General features: G+C 41.2%; 3 protein-coding genes across 3 annotated transcripts; all 3 read left to right on the top strand.

Moving 5' to 3' along the window:
* The first annotated feature begins 715 nt into the window (after positions 1 to 715).
* pdia2 (protein disulfide isomerase family A, member 2) lies at positions 716 to 9,920 on the top strand. The gene is made up of 11 exons (XM_030739237.1): positions 716 to 992; positions 1,669 to 1,875; positions 4,220 to 4,353; positions 4,441 to 4,578; positions 5,876 to 5,989; positions 6,157 to 6,282; positions 6,399 to 6,593; positions 7,091 to 7,211; positions 9,216 to 9,394; positions 9,504 to 9,716; positions 9,792 to 9,920. Exons 1-11 carry the CDS (start codon positions 716 to 718, stop codon positions 9,846 to 9,848), a joined length of 1,761 nt encoding a protein of 586 aa, XP_030595097.1. The 3' UTR covers positions 9,849 to 9,920.
* Positions 9,921 to 12,044: 2,124 nt separating this feature from the next.
* LOC115788471 (lipopolysaccharide-induced tumor necrosis factor-alpha factor homolog) lies at positions 12,045 to 17,242 on the top strand. Its single transcript, XM_030741508.1, has 6 exons — positions 12,045 to 12,060; positions 13,629 to 13,791; positions 14,291 to 14,395; positions 14,707 to 14,817; positions 15,742 to 15,949; positions 16,046 to 17,242. Exons 2-6 carry the CDS (start codon positions 13,650 to 13,652, stop codon positions 16,149 to 16,151), a joined length of 672 nt encoding a protein of 223 aa, XP_030597368.1. The 5' UTR covers positions 12,045 to 12,060; positions 13,629 to 13,649; the 3' UTR covers positions 16,152 to 17,242.
* A 2,370-nt stretch (positions 17,243 to 19,612) lies between these two features.
* LOC115788962 (protein disulfide-isomerase) lies at positions 19,613 to 24,453 on the top strand. The gene is made up of 11 exons (XM_030742094.1): positions 19,613 to 19,793; positions 19,936 to 20,136; positions 20,752 to 20,876; positions 20,972 to 21,109; positions 21,457 to 21,564; positions 22,335 to 22,460; positions 22,864 to 23,061; positions 23,141 to 23,261; positions 23,789 to 23,970; positions 24,176 to 24,265; positions 24,370 to 24,453. The coding sequence occupies exons 1-11, from the start codon at positions 19,613 to 19,615 to the stop codon at positions 24,451 to 24,453; spliced, it is 1,554 nt and encodes a 517-aa protein (XP_030597954.1).
* Positions 24,454 to 27,194: the final 2,741 nt, after the last annotated feature.

Genomic DNA, 27,194 nt, shown 5'->3' with positions numbered 1-27,194 from the left:
AACTGCGTCTGCTGAGAAAGATTCGCTGCTGTGAGCTGCACACGTGCGACTGTTTTGCTGAGATGTGCTGGTGTTGGATTAGATGAAGCAGACATCAACAGACACACACACACACACACACACACACACTAAAACACAAACTATCTGCATGACAGAGACGCCACTAATTTGACAGCACTCAGCTTCAAATAACCCCGACATTTTATGCTCCAAGCTGTTTAATCGTGTTGTGGATGAAAATGTGAGGTAGTGAGAGGAACAACGCTGGAAAGTGGTTGCTGTAATTTAAGTAAACATAAAGGGTGTGATACATGGAAAGAGTTAGTAATCCACCTGCTGCTATCGCTGTTGCAGTTTTTAGGCAAATGAGGATCTGATAAGGAGCAGAAAGAGGGGTGGAAATTAAAAGGTGGTGGGTTCTATTTAAAAGCTATAAACAAACAAACATGTGAGTAGGTGTACGTGTGATAAACTACAGCCGTGGATCATTCAGTTTACACGATTCTGAATCTACAAGGCATCATTTGATTGGCTAAGACTTGGAATTTTCCCCTGCAGGCGTGACACCTGATTGGATGAGCGGAAAAGCCAGTAACATTCTGACACACACTCTTCCTCTCAGATAAATAAACGTACAAACTGTAAGAGACACTTGCATTAAAGGTTGCCCGCACCTGAGCACAGGTCCCAGAGCAGCTCAGACAGAGGCGCAGACATGAAGATTCACAGGCTTTTGTTCATAACTCTGCTGGGCCTGCTGCTGTGGGCCTCCTGCACGCAGGCCGAGGACAGCACTGACAGCCAGACAGAATCGCAAGAGGAGACATCTGAGGAGGCAACTGAGGAGGCAACCGAGGAGGCAGAGGAATCCAAAGAGGCCCCAAAGAAAGAGAAAACAACTGAAATAGAGGAGGAGAATGATGTCATGGTCCTCCACATCAACAACTTTGAAAGGGCTCTCAGCGAGAATCAGCATTTACTCGTTGAATTCTGTGAGTAGGATTGTCATATTTTCCTTAAAACTCCAGTTTATTATATAATATTATAAATGAGCTCTTTTGTGTCTGTTAGGTGCCATCAATCACTCATGAAGAATTCTCTTCATGAGTGATTGCTTTTATGCATAAAGAACATCAGCAATAACAAAGACTGGCACATAAAGAATATCTCATAAGGAAGACATGCAGATTCAATGTGATAATATGAAAAATAAAATGTAAAATAAGCATCAATGCTCCTTGTTCATCTTGAGAGCATAATCCTAAATCTAAATTAGAACAAAGAAGGGTCATGAGATGTGGCTGAAAGTAAAAGGATTATCTGAATTTGTTGACAAGGGGTTCAAATTTCAAAGCAAAAATGTCTTGTCTAAGTTTTCTTTCCTGGCCCTTAACAGCACTGAGGCATTATCGCACATGTGACTCCTCCTGTCCAGGTGTTGTACAGGTTCAACTCTCCCACAGATGAACCGTGCGTTTCAAATGGAGAGGCCAGGACAAGGAAATGAGGCAAGGGGGAGAAGAACTGAGCCCAACTGCCACTTTTCTATCAGCAGCTCATTTCCATGAGTATCTGGACAGGAGCTGCTGTGGTTAAACCCCTTTAGTTTTCAGTATCTCTCTCTCTCTGACTTTCATTGTACTCCGTGTGTGTTCATATGTACTGTAGATGCTCCTTGGTGTGGTCACTGTAAACAGCTGGAGCCAATTTACGCCGAGGCTGCTGGGGTGCTGAAGCAGGAGAAGCCGGCGCTGCGTTTGGCCAAAGTGGACGCCACGGAGGAGAAAGAGCTGGCTGAAGAGTTTGACGTCGGAAGCTTCCCCACTCTGAAACTGTTCATCAGAGGAGACCGCAAGGAGCCCGTCGACTACACCGGTGAGCATGCGCGCAGACACACAGGCAGCTTTTTTAGGATTGTACATCTCAGCTGATCATCTATGGTTTGCATTTTTCCACCTACCAGCACCTTTAAAAGATATCAGTTTGCACACTAAACCCAATGTATGTGTTTAACCTGTTGTTGTTGTTTTATTTCCACATTTGATTTCTTTTGGTGCATCTTTATACCCTAGTTGGTGCTAAATGTAATTATTATAATTATTCTACATCTTTGTGTGTCAAAGCTGTGGCTCCCTGTGGGATGGGGTCGAGTAGCCCTTCATTTGGTGCTGCGTTAGCTCACTGGGTAGAGCAGATGCATTAAGATTAATGTAGAAGCCTTGGTTTGAATCTGCCCTGAGGCCATTTACTCCCCTCTCACTATGGTCCTACTGCAAAAAACGGCTCAAAAGACCAAAAAACTACAGTACCAGTCAAACGTTTGGTCACACCTTCTCATTCAGTGATTTTTCATTATTTAAAAAGTGTCTGCATTGTAGATTAATACTAAAGTCATCCAAACAATGAAGAAATACATTTATTTAGTAAACAAGAAAGTGTTAAACAAACCAGAATATTTTTTATATTTTAGATTCGTTAAAGTAGGCACCCTCTTGCTTAGATGACAGTTTTGCACATCTTGGCATTTTCTCAGTCATCTTTATGAGGCAGTCACCTGGAATAGCTTTCAGTTAACAGCTGTGCCTGTCAAGAGTTCATTTCTTGAATTTCTTGCCCTCCTAATGTGTTTGAGACCATCAGTTGTGTTGTGTAGAGGCCGAGTTGGTATATCGTAAATGGTCCTATTTGAGTAATGTTCTAATCCATATTATGGCGAGAACTACTCAACCAAGTAAAGAAAAATGATAGTCCATCATTACTTTAAGAAATGAAGGTCAGTCAATTCAAATAATTTCAAGAACTTTGAAAGTATCCTCAAATACAGTCGCAAAGACCATCAAACGTTATGATGAAACCGGCTCTCATCAGGACCGCCCCAGGAAAGGAAGACGAAGAGTTTCCTCTGTTGCACAGGATGAGTTCATCAGAGTTACCAGCCTCAGAAACTGCAAATTAACAGCACCCCAGATAAGAGCCCACCTAAATGCTTCACAGAGTTCAAGTAGCACACACATCTCAACATCAACTGATGTCAGATCTGATCTGATCTGAGTGAATCTGGACTTTATGGTTGAATTGCTGCAAAGAAGCCACTTCTGAGGAAGAACAACAAGAGGAAGAGAATGTCTTGGGCCAAGGAACACAAGAAATGGACATTAGACCAGTGGAAATCTGTCCTTTGGTCTGATGAGTCCAAATTTGAGATCTTTGGTTCCAAACACCATGTCTTTGTAAGATGTGGAAAAGGTGAGCGAATGGTTCCTACACACTTAACCAGCATGGCTACCACATCATTCTGCAGCAACATGCCATCCCATCTGGTTTGTGTTTAGTGGGCCCATCATTTGTTTTTCAATAGGGCAATGACCCCAAACATACCTCCAGGGCTATTTGACCAAGAAAGAGGATGATGGAGTATTGCGTCAGATGACCTGGCCTCCACAATCACCTGATCTAAGCCCAGTTGAGATGATTTGGGATGAGTTGGACCGCAGAGTGAAGGCAAAGCAGCCAACAAGTGCTCAGCACCTCTGGGAACTCCTCCAAGACTGTTGGAAAATCATTTCAGGTGATTACCTCATGAAGCTGACTGAGAGTGCCAAGAGTGTGCAACGCTGTAATCAAAGCAAAAAGTGCCTACCATGAAGAATCTAAAATCTAAAACACATTTTGGTTTGTTTAACACTTTCAGGTTTACTACATGATTCCTTATGTGTTCCTTCATAGTCCGGGTGACTTCATTATTAATTTACAATGTACTGAATGAGAAGGTGTGTCCAAACTTTTGACTGGTGCTGTGCATTTAAAAGTAGCCCTAAATCAACACCACTTTTCATATTCAGATGTGTTCATTTGAACTTATTCTACACTTATTTACCACCTAATTTTACTAAAATAGATATTATCCAAGACTTTTTCATGCAGTTGAACTGTCTTATTCATCAGTCTAAGCTATCTTAACATCTCCGCATTGTTTTCAGCTTTTTTTCAGCAACTTACCATCATTTTTAATTAGCATCTATTTCAACTATTTATTAGCTTTTTAACTGGACCTTAACAGATTAGGCACTGGCTGCCTGTTTCTACTATTAACATTTCTGCTCAAAGCTCTTTTTCAAAATAAATAATTTGTCATTTCTGTTTTAATTGATTTAAGAACTACTGTTAGGGAATCGTCACTTTAAAGCACCTGAAATAGCTGCTTTGTATCTGTTTCCAGGTAAGAGGACAGTGAAGGGGATAATCCAGTGGCTGAAGCGACGCACTGGCCCCGGGGTTCCAGCCCTGGACTCTGCAGACTCTGCAGCTCAGTTCATAGAAGCCCATAACATCACTGTCATAGGATTCTTTGAGGTCTGTTTCTGCCTAGTGTTAACATTAAATTGTCATCTATGCATGCTTCTTCATGGTGCTGTGTCCTGCTCTCCCTCCCTCCTGCAGAGCCTGGATAGTGAGCCTGCTCAGGTATTAAAGGAAATTGCTATGAATATGCCTGACACAGAGTTTGCACTCACGGCAGCTCCAGAAGTTTTCCAGAAGTATGAGGTGAAAGGCAGCTCTGTGGTGCTCTTCAAAAAGGTATAAATATTTACAGGGAAGCTGACAGCCCAGGAAAAGATACAAGTGGGCTTGAAGGTGTTAGCTTTGCTGCCATCTAGTGCCCGGAGACAGTGTGTATGATTTTCCTGTTCAGAAGTAAAATGTCCTCAGAGATGTTCTGATCATTTTTAGTTATGCAAAAATGATCAGAAATCACAAAAAATTATATATGTGTGTGTGTGTGTGTGTGTGTGTGTGTGTGTGTGTGTGTGTGTGTGTGTGCGTGTGCGTGTGCATGTGCATGTGCACGTGCACAATATATAATATAGATGGAGGTTTTGTTTAGAATAAGCATATTTAAGATTTAAGGTCCTGATCGTCCATAGAGGAGATGGTAAAGGAAAGATGAAGCCTGAAAAATCCTTTGAAAAATATTTGAATTATTCATTTATTTGCAACAAATTGTATAAGCTAATGATTTAGTGATAAGATGTTAGAAATACCAGAAGAGGCCCATCACAAAAGACCATCATGAAGATAAAATTTTTGAAGACTTGTTTGCCTTACTTACATTGAAGGATTACTGGACAGGTGTCCGCAGCCGGGGGCTAACCAACTATGTAAAAGACAGAAAATGATCAACGAATCTTGCATTGTGTGAATAATATTGTTTTCCTTGTTTGTATTTGTATGTGGTATATGACAGAATCAAAGAACTTCTTTTTTAGAGAGTCAGCTCTCTGAATAACTTGACTCTGATATAAAACAGGTTAAAACAATTTGCTGAAATCAGAAAATTGAGGTTCAGTTTTTTTTAGTCTGTTGATTAATTATTTCACAGCAAAGGTCAATCAAGTAAGCTCAAAGTGGTTTGGTTTAAAACAATTGTGTTTTTTGTTTTTGTTTTTATCTTTGTTTAAAAGGGACAATTCACATTAATTAACACAAGTAATTAAATTGATCATGTAAATGTGCCGGATTTAATCATGCTGGCTAAATTTCACCTGCAGTCCCTGGCAGGTTGATGGCATTTATAGATTTGTAGAGGTGATCAAGAAAAAACAAACATGCAAAGGCATCTAAATATACTGTAGGTAAAAGACAGAAGCATACTGTATGTAGGATTAAGAAAAACATCCCCGTATGACATATTAAATCAAACATTAAAAGCACAACTCACAAAGACAAAAACACATTAATTACTAAAACAAACAATGAATCTACTTCATGACGAATTGTTTATGAAGTACAGTAACCCCTGTGTTTTAGATTTGGAGATCGATATTGTGTTCCTTAATGTAAAATGTAAACGTGTGTGCATGTGTGTGTTTGCTAGTTTGATGATGGCAGAGCAGACTTCGTGTTGTCAGAAGGGAAGCTGGATAAAGACAATGTGACCACCTTCATCAAGCAAAACAGCCTGGAGCTGATCATTCGGTTCAGGCAGGAGGTTAAAAACACACTTGTAGATAAAAAACCTGAATTACATTTAAAAAAAAAATTATAGCACAATAATATGTGTGTGTGTGTGTGTGTGTGTGTGTGTGTGTGTGTGTGTGTGTGTGTGTGTTGTGTGTGTGTGTGTGTGTGTGTGTGTGTGGGCATGTGCATTTTCAGACAGCAGACAAAATCTTCAACTCTGGCATCAACCTTCACAGCCTTCTGTTCGTAAACTCCACTGTGGAGAGTCAGATGAGCCTGGTGGACGAATCCAGGACTGTTGCCAAAGAGTTCAAGGGCAAGGTAACTGTCCTGCTGTGCGTATGTGTGACCAAGTCCCCATGATGTGAATCATTAAGGTGAAGTCAATGCATTATCCTCTAAACTGATGGAAGCGTGTGTGTGTGTGTGTCACGCAGATGCTGTTCATCATGATTGATGTCACAGAATCCCTGTCACACGTGCTGAACTACTTTGGCGTGTCTGAGGATGACGCCCCCACTGTACGCATCATCAATATGGACACGGGAAAGAAGTATGCTATAATCTCAGAGGATCTGACAGCAAGTTCACTGCAACAGCTGTGCCAAGAGGTTATGGATGGTGCTGCAAAGGTAATACAAACACACACACACACACACACACACACACACACACACACACACACACACACACACACACACACACACACACACACACACACACACACACACGTGCATTGTTTTAGATTCAGTCAAACAGCAGCATCAATGGTAATTGACTGAGCGGACAGCTCAGATGGTAAAACAGCTAATCTACTAATTGGAAGGTTGTTCAATCCCTGTCTTCTATAGCCTGCATGTTGAAGTGCCCTTGGGCAAGATTCTGAAACCCAAGTTGTCCCCAGTGCATGCACTGTGAATGTTAGAGTAACCCTTCTACTACTGGTAGTGAAAGGTAATCTACTAACACAGGGGTCACTGTTGGCCTTGACCCCTGTGGTAGTAAAAGGGTTTTAAGGGCACTTGTATGAATGTGGGTGATGGAGGCGTGTACTAATAAAGTTTTTTGAGTGCTCAAATAGAGGAGAAAAGCACCAGTCAGTTTAACTTGTCCTTTTTTTGTTCTGCAGCCCTTCTATCAGTCAGAGGACATCCCAGAGGACTGGGACAAAGGACCAGTTAAAGTCCTGGTGGGAAAGAACTTTGAGTCCGTTGCTCTGGACCCGACAAAAAATGTCTTTGTGGAGTTTTGTAAGTCAGACTGCACTTTAAAAAAATTCTGGACAGGAAGCTTGTGAAATCAGCTTGTTCATTATTATTAAGCTCAATCATATTTTAAGTGAACTTTAGTTTATCTGATCACCTTTTTCAAACCCCAAATTCATTAGTTCTTGATTTAAGCTACTTCGTTAAATAAGACTGTCGGTAATCTGCTGGAAGTTTCTCTGGTGTCTGATCTAACTTTAAGGAGCGTACCTGAAGTTGGAACACTGCACAAACACTGAGATTAGAAGTTTTCAGTCCAGCAGTTAAAACCTTTGACAGGAAAAAGTATTCATCATTCATCAGTGGTAGATTTTCAATGAAGGACAATGCTGAAAACTTCAGATTAAAAAAAAAAACCCTCTAAAAAGTCTTATAATCATTTTAATATTATGCTACAGAAACTACAGAAAAAAAGCACAAAATTATGATTAACTAGTGTAAAGGAAGCTACAGAGTGAAGGAGGTACTGATCTTAGATGCAGCCTCTTTGATAACATTAACATTCAAGTGTGTTAAGGCTGGACAGAGAACCCAAAGTGAGGACAGAGGAGGCAGAAGCATGGTGTAACAAAGAACGTCAGGAAGCATTTGAGACAGAGAAGGAGAAGGGGAAAAGGTCAGCGCTGGCAGCGTGCAGACTGACCACTAAGGGAGACGAGGGAAGGCTGATCGGAGCCAATGAGAGAAGATAGGGACACTCAGACACAGGTAATCTGTCTCTGAGCTGGAGAGCAGAGGAGGTCCTCTCGAGGAGTGGACCAGTGACTAGAGTCAGGCAGGTGGAAAGTGGTTTAGGGAATGGAGTAGTGCGTGAGAGTGGCTTAACTAGCTTATTAGCTGATTATATGATTGGGCAGCACGCTGGAGTTAAGGACCATTTGAGGCGAAGATGATTGCAGATGATTGGCAGCTGGAAACTCAGCTCCTGAGCACCTGATTCCACTCCTGTAATCAAAGCAGGCACATGGAGAAAGATCTGGATTTGGGCAAAAACTCTCTAAAAACTGCTTCGATTTTTGGGGGAAAGTAGCATACTTCTTTTTTTTTCTTTCTTCGTATGCTGTGGCTGTTGGTCCCATTCTCATGAATTTGGTTTCTCTTGGCTTCTTTCAATTTCTTCAAAATGTACTCAAAAGTTCACTTGCACTCAGGGATCAACTGATTAGAGTTTGCCGGCCAAACATAACCGACTTCAGACTTTTTAGCCAGAAGTCAAGAATCCACCCACAAAATGTCTAAAAAAATGATAAAGTAATGGCATTTAATATCCAAAAGGTCAAAGGTCACCTTCACTTTGATGAAACGTTCTTCAGAAACACTTCTGGCCATTATTCAGTGTGCAAACAGGAGCAGAGGTGTTGTTGCTGATGCTGAAACCTCCTCTGGCTTTAACATCAGAACAAAAACTGTGTGCCAGGAGCTTCATGCTTTGGGTTTCTATGACCGAGCAGCTCCTATAGATGAAATGTGCAGGTGGCCCAGTTCTATTGTCCATACTGTCGGTGCTGAACAGGAAGTTGGTAAAGTTAGGCATTAATTTTCATTTGGCTGAACTTCAGGTTTCCTCTCCCCACACATTTCCTGACGTAGACTCGGGCACCCGGGTGGCTCAGTGGTGAAGGAGGTGGCCACATGCATATGCCGCATTGCGCTGCGGGCGGCGCGGGTTTGAGTCCCGGCCCCTCGCTAGCTTGCTTGCGTGTCTTCACCTATATCTTTGCCCCATTTCCTGTCTCCCTCTACTGCCAATAAAGCAGCTGCGGCCAAGAAATGAAGTAGACTCTCTGGATGTCTAAAAACAAGGAAAATGGAAAAAAAAAATCCTTCATATTTAACATACAGTTCAAATAATCCAGCTTTCTCTAATTCAGCTTTAAGACAAACACGCTACTTATGTTCAAATGAGTGTTTCAGTAACACCAACATTAAAACGAAGCCCCTGTCATGCCCCCAAACAATGTATGCGTGTTTGTGTGCGTCTGAGTGTAGATGCTCCGTGGTGTGGACACTGCTCAGAACTGGCTCCGATCTGGGATCAGCTTGGTGAGAAATATGCTGACCATGATGACATCATCATAGCCAAAATGGACGCCACAGTCAATGAAGTGGAATCTGTTGTCGTTAAGAGTTTTCCAACACTCAAATATTTCCCAGCTGGTGACAAAGAGGTACACACACACACACACACACACACACACACACACACACACACACACACACACACACACACACAGATTTACAAAGCCACACAGACTATATCCTTTCCTTTTCTCTCAGATGGTTGACTACACTGGAAAAAGGGACCTGGAGACATTTTCTAAATTCCTGGAGGCTGGAGGAGTTTTGCCTGAAGAGGAAAATGATGAGGATGATGATGAGGATGATGATGAGGATGAGGAAGAGGAAGAGGATGAGGATGAGGAGGATGAGAAGAAAGAAGGAGAGGGTGATGAGGAAGGTCATGATGCAGAGGAAGGTGGCGATAGCAAGGTTTGTGTTACTGCTGCTATAATGTTTTTCTTTAAAAAAATATATACACAGCTCTCACTTTTTCCTCTTTTTCAGGAGACTGATGAGTCTGCAGAGGTAAAGACCAATAAAACATCCAAAGATGAGCTGTAATGTCACTTTTCAGCCAATCAGGATCAACCTAGCAACTTTGAATTTTCTTAATAAAAGTGATACAGGTTTTAAGTGTTGGCTTTGTTGTGAATATGCTTGAAACTCACTTGGTATTTTATTTTATTTGCTTCCTTAAATGTCTGTTGAATTTGCCAAATTAATTTTGGGAAAAAAAAAACAATATAGCTGTGCTGCATTAATATGTGATATCAATGAGGACAGTTTGTTTGTAGAGACTCAAAATGTGTCATGAAACTGATCTTAAGCAGGATTAAGAGGACACACTGGGTCAGTGCTGGAGAAAAGAAATGGTAATGCATTTTTCCATAACACTACCAAGATAGACAACACTGAAAATAAGCGGCTCACCCAGAGAGGTGCACTGCTGCATTGTGTGAAGAGCATAAACAGTCAAAAATCCTGTATATGAACCTTTTTTAAACCACATTTTACAAAGCGAGAGGTTAAGGTTTTCTGTGTTATCTCAGAGCAGTGTTTTACTTCAGTTTTACTTCATCTGTTTAAGTACCGGTATGTGATGAGTTTCTATTCAACTCAGTTTGGTTATATAACACTGGTTCATAACAATAGACTTCTCTAAACACTCTGTATTCTAAGCATGGATTAAAGTGAGATTTGGCAGGTGGGGGAACCCTAAAATCAGGCGTAGCAGTGCAGCATGGTGAAAAGAACTGCTTAGAAATGAGAAATAAGGCACATAATCATTTATTTTGTGAGCTTCAGGAGCCTTTTCTCTGTGTACAAACTGTGATCAGCTGACCTGTGCTGTTCCCTACTCTTTGTGGATTTAGCCAACTGGATTCAACAAGATACCAGCAGATGTTATGTGATGATTTCCAGCTCCTGGATACTATAAAACTAGTATAAAAGATAGAAATGAGTCAGTGATTCTAATTAAAATTATCCCCTCAAATATAAATTGAAGTCTTCTATCCTTGATGTAACAGATGTAACCAGTCCAGCACAGTGCATCAAACTTTATAACAATATGGCAAACTAAGTAAGTTAGCCTGCACTAAAATGCCTGATATTTTCATGAAAGCTTCTCAGTGTTGTGCTTTAACATTTTTTTTTTCCCTCCCTGGGAAATGCAGTAACTGTACGTTTGGCTCGCAGGCACATTTTGGGACAAACTGCACAGAAGGCCAGGCTGCAGCATGTGAAAAATTAACTGATTCAACAATAACATGCATTAACCTGCCCATCAGATTTAATTACTCATTAACTGAAGGTGTTAGAACACTGCTCCAGGTCCTTCAGGCTGACTTTAACCCTTCATTGTAAGATAAAGGAACAAAACTACGTAACAGTCCCCTATAAGCAAGCACAAGGTGACAGTGCCATCTTATGGCAGCAGCTCGATCAATTAAGACACGTAGACATGGTCAAGGCACCTGCTGAAGTTCAAACCGAGCATCAGAGTGAAGAAAGAAGAAGAAGGAATGTGGCATGGTTGTTGGTGCCAGTTCAGGTGGGTGTGTGTGTGTGTGTGTGTGTGTGTGTGTGTGTGTGTGTGTGTGTGTGTGTGTGTGTGTGTGTGTGTGTGTGTGTGTGTGTGTGTGTGTGTGCCTAATCTTTTTTTATTGAATAATATGATGCAAAAGAGAAGAGCAGCCAAATCAAACAAAAACAGCGGCGAAAGCTGAAACAGGACATGTTCACGTGCTTATTCTTAAAACAGTGGAAAAAGTGAAAAATAAAAGTGGGAAAAAGAAAGAAACGAAAAACAAACGCACACAAGACAGAAAAAAAAGAGGGGAGCAGGGGGGAGTCGTAACAAACATGACACAAAAACACAAACGGCTGAACAATGTTAGAGAAGATTACCATGTATGAAGAAACTTTCCAGAATTACCTCATAAGGAATAATTCATCTTTGTGTTGGGTGTCTAATGATGACTTATACTATAAAGGATTTCTTTCTTATTGCTACACTACATCTAACAGTCTAAATAAAGTGCTTCCATTTATGAAGATTCCATTAAGATGTGCAATCTCTTCTTCCTGGAAGAAAGAAGCCTTTGCAGATGGTGACTAATGAGACAAACAGGTAAACAGGGTTGGTTTTCAGTGTGTGAAAAGGAGAATGTTTTCAGTTCAAGAGGAGAACAGGTTCAACAGGCTGTGATGTGACGATGATCAGCCCGGTACGTGTTTTCTCCCACCAGTTGCACTTCCTCTTTGGTCCGAGGTAAGACCACTGCTCCGATATATCACATTTTACACTATTTAATTAGCGGTTAATGAGCCATGAGATTGTTGGCAGGCATTATTGGAAATGTCTCTGTGGCAGGGGCAGGTCTGTGCCTGTTTGGATCAGGTACTGAGACTTGGATGTGTCTTGTTTACATAAGAGAGGAGTCTCATGTGAGCTGGAATGACTTGGCTGCATTCAGCAGGTGCATTAAATGGCTGATACGGTTGGGTTTCAGTGATATAACCGCAGCAGTATACACCTTTGTGAGCCAGGGTTGTATTTATTGCTACATGCTGTACTAATTCTGTCATTTCTGTAAAAGGTGGATAATGAGTAACACCTGTTTAAAAGAGTAAAACTACTTTGAACCCATTTCATTTATAAATGTGTCCTATTTGTGTTAGATTTCTCCAGATTTTACAGTCATGTATAGTCTGTACAACAAATTGTCCCATAAAACGAGATGAAGCTGATGATATATTTGGCTTGTATTCTTATTTTAAAAGTAAGTGAGCTTAATGTGTGTTGAATAATATGTTAAAGTATGATTAAAAAAAACAAACAGATTTACTCTCTCACATGCTGCACTGTGTGTATTGTTTTGACGCTGTTGCTTTAAAGCAGCAGTGCTCTTGTGAAAGACTGGCGAATATGTAGCGCTTTTCATTGTTTAGTAGTCATGGGAAGAGATAATGCAGGTTGCTTTTATGGCAGAATCTGAGCTTAAAAGCAGTAACACGACACTCATCACAGAGCCGGATGTACAAAGAGCCAAACAGCCACATAAACTAACTTACAAGCGATCACTCCCAGTGCCAAGATGCACACTGGGATAAGCTGGAAGACGCTGGTGTGCACACACAGTGCATTTCATTTGCACTACAAAACTGGGAAAGGCCATAATGCCTTCTTTCTTAAAACCTTATGCTCAGGTTTTATTCATTCTCATGTTTTCCCAGTGTCCCTGGGTCAGTCCTAAATAGAGAGAGAGCCTGTGACTGTTTGACATGATCATTCACATTATCACATTCACACAGTCAGTCAATAATAGAGTACAAAAACTGCTTCACCTTTTGAGATTCTGAGACTTACAGAGACTTACTGACTTATAGCGTACAGTCAGTTTTGTCTTTGTGCACATTAAATAAATTCTATTTTTGCACACAGTGTCCTTTAGGCAGACAACTTCAGTCTGGCATGGAAATTCTACTAACCCTAAAACTACTATAAACTATACAGGGATGCATTACACTGCATTTCACTGTAAATAAATAAATAAACACATTTGATTTGTGACAGAAGGAAATGCACAGATGTTAACGAAAGCACAACATCTGCTTCTGATAACCCCTTTGGAACTGCGTCATGAAGGGCATCCAGTATAAAATCAAACAGGCAGCACTACCTGCTTGTGACAAGGGAGCAGCCAAAAGCAGCTTTAAAGAGCCTCATGTTATTTTGATATAATTAACCAACTGTTATGTAAATGCACACATTTCAAGCTTGCTTTCTTTGTGGCCTTGCTCTTATCTACATTTCTGTCTGCCTCCTCTTTCTGACAGAATCCTGTTTGGCCCGTTTGAATGGAACCCCCGTCATATGAGGAGGCCAGTCGCCAACCTTCTGCTCAGCCCACCGCAGCATCTGACCTTTTCCCTCCTCCGCCCACCTATGACGCCTCTCTCTCGTGTCCACCAACACCTCCTCCTGCCTACAGAGAAGCAGGTGAGATAAAATCTGGCTGCTTTCTTTATCTCCATTTTTTGATTCAGCTCATGTGATATCACAGACAGGATGTCTGTGCTGGTCAGATTGCACATTAATGTGTGTCTTTTTCTATTTGTTTTTGGCCTATTGTCAACATTAAATACCAGTTTTACCAGAGGCAGATTTTTAGAAATTCACTTTCTTCCAGTCAAACATGGTCATTAAGTGTATTTATGTTTTTATTTTGCCAGATAACTTTGCAGACATGAAATAGGGGTTTACTGAAGTTTCAGTAAGGGAAACCATTATCACATTACATACATTGCATTCAGAAGCAATTTGTTGAAAATTATAATGAAAAAGAATCAAGCTTTGTGATCCAAATGTGAACAAATTTAAGAAGCCAATAGCACAGCAGTTTTTCTTTTTTGAAGCTTCTTTCTATATAACAATGTATATATGTCAAAGCATTTCAGTGTGGTTGTATTTTGACATGTACATTTTTCCCCACTTACAGTTCGGCCAGATCCTTTTCCTGTCCTCGCCTTACTTTCTGTGCCAACTGCTGTGACCTCACATCCCCAACGAAGCACTGGAGTCACAGTCCATCCCGTTACCCAAAGTATACACCTGTACTCTTAATATTACATTTAGGCATGTAGACATGGTCAAGATGGCCTGCTGAAGTTCAATACTTGTTCACTCTCTACATGCTGCACACTGGTTTCACAATATAAGAATTTAAGTCCATGTGCAGTCTGTATAACTGCTTACCAAAGTTGGCTGCAATGTACAAGTAGATGTAACCATTTTATGTTGTTAAAATATTTCAGTGTGAACAGACAACCTGGAAACATGAGTGTGGCTGTATTTTAACATTGAACCATTTTAGAAATGACGTTAGGTTAAAGCATTTCTTTTTGTTTTATCAAGTTACAGTTCAGCCACAGGCTTCTCCTGCCCGGGCTCCAGCTCCTGCATCAACTGCTGTGTCCTCAGGTTCCCGACAAGGCACTGGAGTCACAGTCCATCCAGTTACTCAAAGTATAAGACTACATTTTTACTATTGGCATCACCTCTTTACTGCTATTTGCCTTCACAGGCCACTTTGTAAGGTACACCTGTTCAACTGACAAATATCTAATCAGCCAATCACATGGCAGCAACTCACTGGTTCAGGCTGCTGCTGGTGGTGTAATTGTGTGGGGGACATTTTCTTAACCTTAGTACCACTTCACCCCAATAGAGCACTTCGCTCTCAGACTGCTGGCTTACTTGTGGTTCCTCGGATACTTAAGAGTAGAATGGGAGGCAGAGCCTTCAGCTTTCAGGCAACGCTTTTGTGGAACCAGCTCCCAGTTTGGATTTGGAAGATAAACACCCTTTCTATTTTTAAGATTAGGCTTAAAACTTAACTTTTTGATCAAGCTTATAGTTACGGCAAGATCAGGTGATCCTGAACCCTCCCTTTTGTTATTCTGCAATAGGTGTAGGCTGCTGGGGGTTTCTTCACCTCTTGCATTTAATTATTAGTTATTATTAGTTAATTAGTTAATTATTAATTATTCAGCTCTAGCTCTTTTCTGCAGTGTGTCTCCTTCCCCTTACCTCCAGCCAGTAGAGGCAGATTGCTGCCCCTCCCTGAGCCTGGTTCTGCTGGAGGTTTTGTCCTGTTAAAAGGGAGTTTTTACTTCCCTCTGTTGCCAAGTGCTTGCTCATAGGGGGTCATCTGATTGTTGGGGTTTTCCCTCTGTTATTGTAGAGTCTTTACCTTACAATATAAAGCACCGTTAGGTGACTGTTGTTGTGATTTTGTGCTATATAAATAAATTTGAAACGAATCTATGCTGTGAATAAGTAAGGCAGTTCTGAAGTGGGTCAAACCCAGTATTAGCAAGGTGTACCTAACAAAGTGTCAGTGAGTGTATATGCTCCTATTAATAACCTCCTCTGTCCCCTGAATGGCAGTTGGTGCAACACCACGGGTCAGCAGCAGACAAACTCAGCCAACAGCAGTAGTGTGCCAGCCGCAGCCTGTCCCCATTGCAGTGCAATATCTGAAAGACGCCCCTGGTTTGGTACGCTGCCCACACTGCAGCCATCTTGTCACCAGTAAAGTCACATATGTGCCTGGGACCGCTGCTTGGTGCTGGTGTGTCATTCTCGCATTGTCAGGGTGAGATAAAAATACACACAAGAGGAGCATTTCATGTCTGAGTGCTAAATGAGCTTCAGCAGAGCTTCATCCATGCTCTCTGTGTTTATGTTTCAGGCTCATCTGTGGTTTCTGTCTCATTCCACTGATGGTGCGTGGAATGCAAGATGCACATCACTCCTGCCCACAGTGTGGAAACAACCTGCACATTCACAAAAGATGACCGTGCGACGACTTGTTAATCCAACACATCTATGTCAAAGTGTGGCACACATGTATTTAATACAAATGTGGACTGAGGAGAGGCTGAGAGTCATGCGGAGATTTTTGTACATTTTCTCCCAGCCTGTTACCATTGGACCCTTTTTAACCAAGAGGAATTCAAGCTCGCCACAGAAATGCACCTTTTAAAGCTGCAGAGGATGCAGTTCCAAAAAACATTAACAATATTATTTTTTTAATCATATCACCAGACAAGACAGCTGGTAGTTTGATGTATGTAAGAAAATAAGACAAAAAACACTTTCTGCACTTTCTAATGTTGTAAAAATGTCTTATAGTGTGAGGTAATTAAGCTTAAATGAAGAGGAAGGAAACACTTAACATGCCCCCACGGATTCAGAAAGAGGTGCAAGTGCAGGACAGGCCTTCTTCATGGCAGACACTCTGACTTCTCGCAATACTCGTGCGGAATTAAAAATGGCGTAGTCCCACTAAAATGAAGTTACAGTGAACCGACATGCTCAGAAGAAGGACTCCTAAGTGGGATGCAGCATCATTATCACACCTTTGCTTTAGAGTCTAAACTCTAAAGTGACAAAGATCTATACAGCACTGCAGACAAGAAAGCTAAACAGAATGTGTTTATGATCATTTATAATTGGTGGATGGTTGTCTGTCTCTCTGTGTTGGCCCTGCGACAGGCTGGCAACCTGTGCAGGGTGTACCCTGCCTCTCGCGCTATGACAGCTGGAATAGACTCCAGCTTTGTTGTTTATCATATGTAATGCAGATATGCCTGAATTTAGTACATTTTAATGATGAAGGTACCTTTTTCAGACTCCAGAATCTATTAACTTATGTGGTTTTAATTTATTTCCCTGTACTATTCTACTCTTAAAGTCATGTAATGAGCAGCTGTAATCAGTCAGTGTAACTGAAGGCACTCGTTTGGCTTTGATCCAAATCCCTGTGACACCTGATTCACACTTGCTCCTGAACTGACTGACAGCACTTGAATGTTTTTGTTTGCTGTATAAGGTTTGTTTACACCAGCAATGTTTACTCCTCAAGAAGTACTCCTAAAAAAGCATAGTCCTACAGATATATTATGTGATCAAATAAATTCATGAATAAATAAAAATGATTAAAATGCCTGAATTGTCCTGATGTATATGACGTCTGCCACATAGAAAATCACCCTCTTCAGATTCTGAATTTTTGAATAAATATAGTTTATATATTTCAGTCCTTAGCAGGTCTTTAAATGAGGTAAATTGGGTACAACTTAAAATGAACAACACATGACATACTGTGTCATTATTTATTTAACAAAACCTGAGCCGAAATACAGACGTGGTGTCCACCATCATTGCGTTCATGGGAATTAAGAGGGTAAGGTGCAGCCAATCAAATGTTTTCAATTAATTGATTATTATCAAGTGTTAGCACTTCTATGAAAGCAGACAAACTGCAACAAACCAGGTACATCTGAGGTACATCTCAGACTCTACAGGCCTCAGTTAGTGTGTTAAATGTTAAAGTTCATGACAGCACAGTTAGAAAAGGACTGAACAATTATGGCTTTTTCGAAGGGTTGCAGGAGAAATTCCCTTCTCTCTAAAAAGAACATGGCAGCACGGCTTAGGCTTTTAAACCCTTTGGAAACCTTTGCATCTGAACAAACCACAAGACTTCTGGAACAATGTCCTTTGGACAGATGAGACCAAAGTGGAGATGTTTGGCCAGATTATAATTACATGGTGTAATTATTGTAGCGTCTTTACCTTACAATATAAAGCATCTTGAGGCGAATGTTTGTTGTGATTTTGTCGCTATATAAATAAAATTTAACTGAATTGAACTAAATTTGGAGAAAATCAATCTCCTCATACCATCTGTAGACCAAAGTATTCTGGAGTCAAATGTGAGGCCATCTGTCCAGCAGCTGATGCTTGGCTGAAAGTGGGTCATGAAGCAGGACAATGATCTCAGGCACCAACAAATCTACAACAGAATGACTGAAAAAGAAAAGAATCAAGGTGTTGCAAGTGCAGACCTCAACCTGACTGAAATGCTGTGGTGGGACTTTGAGAGACCTGTGCATAAATGAATGACAAATTTCAGTGAACTGAAGCAACGCTGTAAAGAATAGTGGGCCAAAGTTCCTCCACAGCGATGTGAGTGACTGATAAAGTCATACAGTTATAGCTGCTACAGATAGTTCAACAGGCTACTGAATATACTTAGTTTTTCACACACTGCTTATGCAATTTGCCGTAGTTGTTGCTAATTTCACCCTAATATGTCACATGTTTTTGTTCATCACCTGGTACTGGATCATTTTTTTATTATTCCCGAGATGTAAAACCTTAGAACTGACAGGAGTTCTTTCTTCTTGCAGTGACTGCATGTGTAACTTCTGTCACTGTAGCAGTTTATGGTTGCTTTCAGTAGTGATTTTACTTTTAATCCCTTTACCTTTGACTCTACAACAATATTAAAAATTAAAATAAACCCCACGAGAAAATAAAGCAGGCGTATAATTTTGTTTTAACACATTTGTAGGTCTCTTAGATGGACCCACTGTGGATAGTAGTCTTTTTACTTGCCAACAGTAAATATGAAGACAGATGCAACTCATATTTCTTAGCATGATTGGAAACATCTTGCTGCTGGTTAGCTATCAGTGACTCCACTGAGGGTACCTTCATTTGAATCTGTCACACAGTGCTGGAAGGTATTCATCTACTTTTTTAAGCACTTTTCTGGTATTTTGCTTATTTTACTGTTTCTATCATCAGGTGAAATGTAGTTGCTTACCTGATTGTAATTAAACAGGTTTTTATAGAACATAATTTTTGAGTTTAAGTGTTGGTACGGTCTCCATTCTTCATGCTAAGCCAAGCTAACCATGTGACTGTACCATTTATTATACAGTTTTCTTGTCATCTAACTCTTTGTAATGTAGATTTGTCCTGTATAGAAAACAGTGTGAATAAAGGACAGTGTTAGTACAGGAATGAAGACTGTTAAATAAATGGGTCTTCTTTACCTGCTGTACTGAAGGCTCAGTATCTCTGCCAAGTTAGGCTCATGATTTGTTTTTGGTTACTGGACTGAGGCTGTGTAGTATTTCTTTGCCAGTGCAAATGAGTGCATTTTGCATATGAACCCAAATATATTTGAGTCACTTCCTCTTTTCTGTTCGCTCTGTGACCTTGTACAGGTGAGCACAGTTAGGTAAAGGGCGTTTAGATATTAGAGAGATACCTGATAAAAACAGCAGCCAATAGAAGAAATACAGCAGTGCTCAGATAGGAAAGTTAATCAACTATAGGCTGTTGGGTTCGGTCGGCAGATAACACAAGCATTCACAACTATACCTGCACAGCACTGATACACATATCAGCCCTCCCTTTCCTGCCAAGTTTGTCCAGTTTGTCAGTGTGAGGGTGAACCGCCATGAGGAGGGTTTTGCTGCTGGGCTTGACGGCCTTCTGTCTCTGTGTGTTCGTTGCTGCCGACACGAAGTCCGACAGACAGGAAGAGAGACCGTTCCCCGAGAAAGATGGAGTGTTACAACTGAAGAAAGGGAATTTCAAAAGGGCACTGAGAAAATATGACCAACTCCTAGTGCACTTCTGTAAGTTAAACATCAAGACTCATACAGCATGACCTTTGACCTGCATGCTTTCATATGCTAAGCACATAAACAGATGACTGTGTGTAAGGTCTAACAAATGGCCACATATGCATCAAATCCTTATTTCCTCTGTGTCCGCCAGATACCCCTCTGTCTGGAGAAGGCCACCGTGTGTCGGCAGCATTTGAAGGCGCTGCGGCGGAGCTCAAGGGGTCAAAGGTCAAACTGGCAGCGGTTGATGTATCAAAAGAGAAGGACCTGGCTAAAGAACTGAATGTGACAGGCCACCCGGTAATCAGACTTTACCTCTCTGGAGATAAACACAACCCTGCACCCTGCCCCGGTACGTGCAGATGACAAAGAGTGCAGCCTGTAAAGAGTAATAAGTATCATTTAAAGACATTTCATTTATTGTTTCCACAAGAACAATAATCCTTTGATAGCAGCCTGCATCAGAGAGCTCCAACCTATGTAGAAATGATTTTTAATGACTGCTGAAAAATAAATGACCCACGCTTATTTTATGTGACAAAGCGATGGTAAAAATCAGGTTAGGGAAATGATTAGGATTATGGTTTAGGTTAAAATGTTTCCTAATAATAAGGAAACAGGCCACGGGAAAGAAACAAACAGCAGTTATGTCTGTGTGCATTCAGTCCACCTTCCTGTTTTACTCCTGTTAGAGCGTTTGTTCTCTGGTAATTTTACCGTGGAAGTGATTGGAACACCTGAATTAAATGATTTGGATGAATGAGTGAATATTTTTTTGGCAACATAATGTATGTGTCTCTTTGAGTTGTTTATCATAAAACACAAGTGCTTAGAGGTTACTGGCTGTTGTTTCATATTCCCTGTAGATATGCAGAAGTTTCTAGCATCCACTGAGCTGTTGAAACTTTATTTATTTTGGATGAAATGTTAAAGCTAAAGTGATTTGTTGTCCTGGACTGTGATGAAGTTCCTCAGAGCTCAGCTTCCATCTTGACCTGGCTTAAAAGGAGGGAAGGGTCAGCTGCTGACCTCGTCACTGATCTCAGCCAATCGGAGGCCTCAGAAGAGCTGACGGTGTTTGGAGTCTTTAAGGTAAAACCCTGAGACCGTTTGATTCTTCTTTCCTTCTCTCTTACATTGTGAATTTACTGCAGTTTAACAGTTTGTGTGTGTTTGTGTGTGAGCAGGAGCTGAACCACGAGTACGTCCAGGTGTTCTACGCCGCAGCGGTAGAGCTTCCTGACGTCAGGTTTGCTGTGCTGCAGGACGATGAAGTCATTGGCAAATACGGCCTCACACATGATGCTGTTCTGCTGCTCAAAGAGGTTCTCTACACACAACTCAGGCAAACACACAAATTCACAAGAACAATATTAGTTCAGAACATTGCTCCATGTAAAGAAAGGTTTTACTTCATTCTATTTAATTCAATCACTCACAAATTAGCTGTGGATGATATAAACTATGAGAAAATTGTGCCATCATTGCCTTCAAAAACACATGCACAAGTGACGGAAATCTTGATGTTACATCAGAATTTTACAAAAACTAAGAAGAACTTTAAAGTTTCAATCAAACATATAGCCTAAATATATAGTCTTGCCTGTGTGTGTGTGTGTGTGTGTGTGTGTGTGTGTGTGTGTGTGTGTGTGTGTGTGTGCACGCGCTGCAGTCTAAGCTCATCCAGGCTTACAAAATGATGCCTGAGACATCTAAAGAGGAGCTGATCGTCTTTATCACCGTCTACCAGATGGATCCAGTCACTGAGTACACCGGGCAGGTAGAGTGTTATGTGCAAGCACATTCTCACGCATACACAACAGCTGCTGTGGGAACAGTTTTTCCTCTAAACCCACTGGGATTGTTTGGTATACTGGTGATTTTGGGAGGAAATCTCTGCTGACTGAATTCTAATTACAATTTTCATGAAAGCCACACATGCCGAGCAGTTTGTTAGGAGCACCTTGCAGTCTAATGCAACCCGTCTGCCATAAATGTTTGAGACTTTTGTTGACATTGCTGGAAAGGTGATTATTCTGTTTTATCTTTATCACTGAGGTCATAATGGGTGGTGGTGGTGGCATACTGGACTGCATTGTATTGAAAATCAATTCTAATATTTGTCCACCTCCTTGAAATACATGCTACTATATTAAATAGTACTTTTCTACTCTAAATGAGGTAATCAAAGCCAATTTACACAGCACTTATGTTCAAGCGCTTTCTAGCACATGAACTCACACTCTGATGGATGCACCGGGGGTTAGATATCTTTCCTGAGGACACTTTGGCATGCAGAGCTGGGGATTGACCCACTGTAGACTTTGTTGTCCTATTTATCCACCCTGACTTCCTCCACATACAGTTAGTGGCTCTAAAACTACTTAATGTCCTCATTTGCTCCTGTTATGATCACCTCAGCCACCAGAGGCCTCTGTCCGTTGAATGTAAACATGTTGTGGGACTTTGCTGAATTGTTGCACCAGATGAAATGCAGTTTCAGTGCATGCTGGACTGAGTGTTTGAATGCCTTTCTCTCTCCTCTTGCAGACAGCCTCTCAGATCTTATCATCGCCTGTATTAAACCACGCTCTTCTCTTTGTCAACAAAAGTTCAGAAGACTTTGATGAGATTTTTTCTGCCTTCACCAGCGCTGCAGAGACATTCAGGATGAAGGTACACAGAACATGTTTGTATTTTTGAGGACACTCAGTAATAATGTATTTTTAGCCCCTGACTTTGACTCTATCACATAACGACCCCTAATCCTTACCTTAAACCTAATTATAACTGGAAGCACTTCTTTATTAACGTCTTATAGCCAATTTGGCTGCAGAGAAACAGTAAATTATGCAAACATAAACAAATGACCCAGTCCATTCCCCAAAAAAAAAAAAAAGGAATACAAAATAAATCTTTCCTCTGTTTCTGACAGTACTGTTTCATAGTCATATGAGGGTTGTTAGAAAGCGAGCACTGGCCTGAATGTTCATTATCATTCATTAGTATCCCTGAAGTGCAGGTCGGTCTTGTTGTGATGCTCTGGAGTGTCTGAGGTCTCTGTGTGTTTGTGGGTCAGATTTTGTTTGTGTTGGTGAACGTGGCTGAGCATCGTAACGGCAGACTTATGGAGTACTTCCGGGTTCGGGACTTTGAGGCTCCCCTAATCCGACTGGTGAACCTGACAAATCACGTGACCTACCATCTGCCCTCTGACACCCTGAACACAGAGCATATAGAAAAGTTCTGCCAGGACTACCTAGAGGGCAAAGCTAAGGTAACTCCCACTCTCCTCTGCTGTGTGACACATGACAGCTTGTTCTGATGTGTTTAATGTGCTTGTGTGTTCTCAACAGCCTAAGATGCAGAGTGAGCCGATAACTGAAGGATGGGACCAAAAGCCAGTGAAGGAGCTGGTGGCCATGAATCTGGAGAAAGTTGCCTTTAACCCAGACAGGACTGTTTTTGTTCTGTTTTGTAAGTAAAAACTGTTCACTTTAACATTATGCTTTGAATTGTTAAAAAAAAAAGAGCCCCTTGAGATATACTGGAAGTTGTTGGTGGCCAAAACTAGAGCTAAAAATGGACAAGCATTTATGTTTAAAAGGCACGTCCTTCAGGTTCTCCAAACTGTATTTAAAGATCTCTGAAAGCAAAGGGCGAAAGATTCTCTAATGTGATGAGTCAAAAACAATGAAGTGCTTCACAGCAGGACCAGGAGTACGACACCTTGAAGAAATTCTGCTCATTGCAGTAACCAATTAAACTTTCAGCAAAGCAGTGAACAAATATAAACAGCTATGGCAACGCTGGAGTGGCTGAAGGACAAGTCCATGACTGTCCTTGAGCAGTCCATCCAAAACTGTCACTTAAACCCTGTTTAAGAAACTAGCTTTTTGGGACTTTAAATTCAGGGAAAGTTCACATTTACGATGCTATGGAACGTGCAAACAGTGAGGTCTTCTGAGTACTTTCGAAAGTGACCGTGTATGTTTGTATTGAAGATCTGCCCTACAGTAAAGAGTCCCGCGCTCTGTTCCCACTGTGGGAGGAGCTGGCTGAGGCCTTTGAGGAGCGAGAGGATGTGGTCATCGCTCGCATCGATGCCTCAGCCAATGACATCAACATGTCGATGCAGGGGGCGTACCCATCACTCTGCTTGTTTCCTGCTCTGTATGCCGAGAGGGTAAAAAGCATCCTTACTCTAAAAATTTTTTTTCCACTTTTTAAATAAATTGTCTTTCTATACCATATAATTTATGAGCCAGACACATGAGGATTAATATTTAATATTAATATTGACTATTTATTTGAGTCATATTTATTAAAGTTTATGAAACAAGGCTTATTACAGTGAGATGATGATGTTCTCTGTGTGTTTTGTATTTCAGGTGGTGGTTTACACTGGACCAAGGAAGCTGAAACCACTGATTAAGTTTGTAGAGAAAGAGATGGAGAAAGCCAAAAAATACAGAGTTAAGGTGACTCATCTTCGTCACACTTGTGCCTTCAGTTCTGATAACTCTCTGTTTGAGAGCTGCCTTTATATCAGTTAAAAATAAACTTCTTCCCTTTGTGTTTCCAGGAGGATGAAGACAGGAGGAAGTACATCGAGGACATGAAAGCTGAGGAGGCAACAAAAGCCAACGAATCCAAAGATGAGCTTTAATACAGGAACAAAGAGACTGGTGTGTGTGCGCGTGTGTGTGTGTGCGCGCGTGTGTGTGTGTGTGTGTGTGTGTGTGTGTGTGTGTGTGTGTGTGTGTGTGTGTGTGTGTGTGTGTGTGTGTGTGTGTGTATTTGGGAGGCCATAGGACCGGGAAGAAAAATGATGACTTGGAAGAAGAGAGCCAGCTAACCACTGGCTCAGTGGAAACCCCCCAGATGGCCTCTGCTGCTCTTTATTGGGGTTTTTCCCCCTAAGCGCTGCTGGAGAATGTGTGCCAGCTGCTTTAGGAAAACCCTTTACACTTCCAGAACACTGTAAGAACAACAAACAAGGAGGTGCTCCGGGAGGTGGAGGTGGCTGTTCAGGCTATTTTACATGTTTGGCCTTAAAGAGGGAATAAATTTTCATGCACCCTTTCTGTGTTTAGAAATATTTTTGGCTTTTTAAATGTGTAATATCATTGCTCATATTGGTAAATAGACTGTGAAGAACAGGATTTATGAAGGGCTTCTATATAAACTGAAGACATTACCTGTTTTGCAAGTATCTTTGTGACTCTTTATTGTATCTACTATCATCAATCCAGTCCTTTTGGGCCTCTTCAAATGTCTTATAGAACTGTGATGTTATATTTGTTGCAACTTCTGCTGTTCTCTTGACCAGATCTGTATAAAAATAAATAAACTTTTATTATCAATGACAATTTTTACCCTGCACTGAAGAACTTTCCTGTTGTCTGCAGTGCAGCCAGAGTACAATACTGAGATAGAGTATGTGAGGACAGGCTTGATCATTGACCTGTAGAAGCTCACCAGCAGCTATTGTGGGAGTTGTGCTTTCTTCAAGCACCTCTGGGAAGCCTCTGGAGACCCTTCTTGACCATCACAGTGGTGTTGTGGTCATGTCGTGGCTGATGTTGACCTCTGAGGTACTTGATGCTCTGCATGACCTCCACTCTCTCACCGCTGATTGTGATCGGGCGATGGACGAGTGGCCTCAGTCTCCTGACGTCCAGGATGAGCTCCTTCGTCTGTGCTGTGTTGAGGATCAAGTTGTTCTCTTCTTGGCTCCAGCTCTCCAGGTTCTCGACCTCTGTTCTGTAGGCAGCCTCATCGCTGGATGTATTCCCACCTACCACGATGGTGTTGGTCTCGTGGATTAGATAGATAGGCTTTCAGCATTCAGTATACTGTTGATTTTGGATGGCAAATATTGTTTTATAAAATAACATTTTATTGGGAATCAGAACGTTTCACTGTAACCTTGGTGTGAGAGGACAGAGAGGGATTGCTGTTAAAGCCTGATATTACTCTGAGCAGCATACTTGATTTCATGTCTCAACATGAGAGATTTGGGGTGCTTTCTCACTTTGTCCCTGTTGCTGTAGAGCCTTTTATGAGTATATAATTTTGTTTTCAGTTCCATGAGAAAATGAATGTGTGAGGATGTGCTCCGCTGTGAAAATGATTCAGTGTTAAATGTGTTTTCTCCCAGGTTGTTGGCGTCCCACCTGTCACGACCCTGCGCCCCACACTTTGAGAAACACTGATTTACACTAACACACTCATCCTGTTGTAACCAGGTCTCTGGAAGGCACAATAAATCGGTGTGTTGTTAGATTTCTGTGTTAATTTACTGTAAACGGGAAAAAAAAAAGCCTACCATAAATTCAGCTGAATGCTTGCAATAAAATACTGTTACAGATCATACAGTAATTACAGTGCTCAGTGGTAAATGAACTGGTTCATATATAGCGCTTTTCTGCTCTAGCTTAGATTCCCACCCATTCATACAAGCACTTCCTTCAACAGCTAAGTGCTTATTGTCTAACATTCACACTCTGACGTTTGCATCAGAGAGCAACTTGGGGTTCAGTATCTTGCCCAAGGATAATTTGGCATGCAGACTGGAGCAGCCAGGAATCAAACCACCAACCTTCCGATTAGTAGTAGTGCCACAGCCACCCCAACTTTTTTAGAGTTTAGGAATTTCATTATTTTTAGTTTCCTGTATGCTTACTGCATTGCATTAGCTGTATTTAAAGCAAAAATGTCATCCATCTGTTTGTTTTCTTTGACTTTCTTTCAGGGTCGCAGGGCGGCTGGAGCCTATCCCACCTGCCAGGGTGAGCATCAGGGTGCACCTTGGACGGGTCACCAGTCTGTCACAGGGCTGAGAGAGCCCTGGTCTATATTCACACTCACATTCACACCTACGGGCAATTTAGAATCATCAATTAACCTAACCCCACTAATGTTTTGGTATATTGGCTTTCTTGTCCAAAGACAACCACAAATTTTATGCAACTTTCATATTTGTGTGGTAAACATTTAGCCTAATCTTGCACAGAGACTGTAATCAAAAATAAATAAGTGAACATCCACAAACAGAAGTAATTTTAGATGGCATATGATTGCCTTTATTATCACCATATCTCCTGAGCCTGTGTTCTCAAGGATGAAGAAACAGGTTGGGTGTCACGGCCGGGGAGGAAACGGGCGAGGAAGGACAAACACGTATGACTCCAGAGATGGGTATAACTAAAGGAATTTATTGGGACCGGACAAAAGAAATACAAAACCTTTTGGGAGGGACACGTAGGGACACAACATCATCAATGACGCGACAAAGAACACATGGAAACTGAGGGCTTAAATAAACAATGGGTAATCAGGGGAAGAGGAAACAGTAGGGCACAGCAGGTGAGGCAAATGAAACTAATAACACAGAGGAAGCCAACT

This window comes from Archocentrus centrarchus, chromosome 1, assembly GCF_007364275.1.
Source record: "Archocentrus centrarchus isolate MPI-CPG fArcCen1 chromosome 1, fArcCen1, whole genome shotgun sequence".
Classification (NCBI taxonomy): domain Eukaryota; kingdom Metazoa; phylum Chordata; class Actinopteri; order Cichliformes; family Cichlidae; genus Archocentrus; species Archocentrus centrarchus.
The sequence above is the reverse complement of the archived record's forward strand: the minus strand, read 5'-3'. Positions and strand labels throughout refer to the sequence as shown.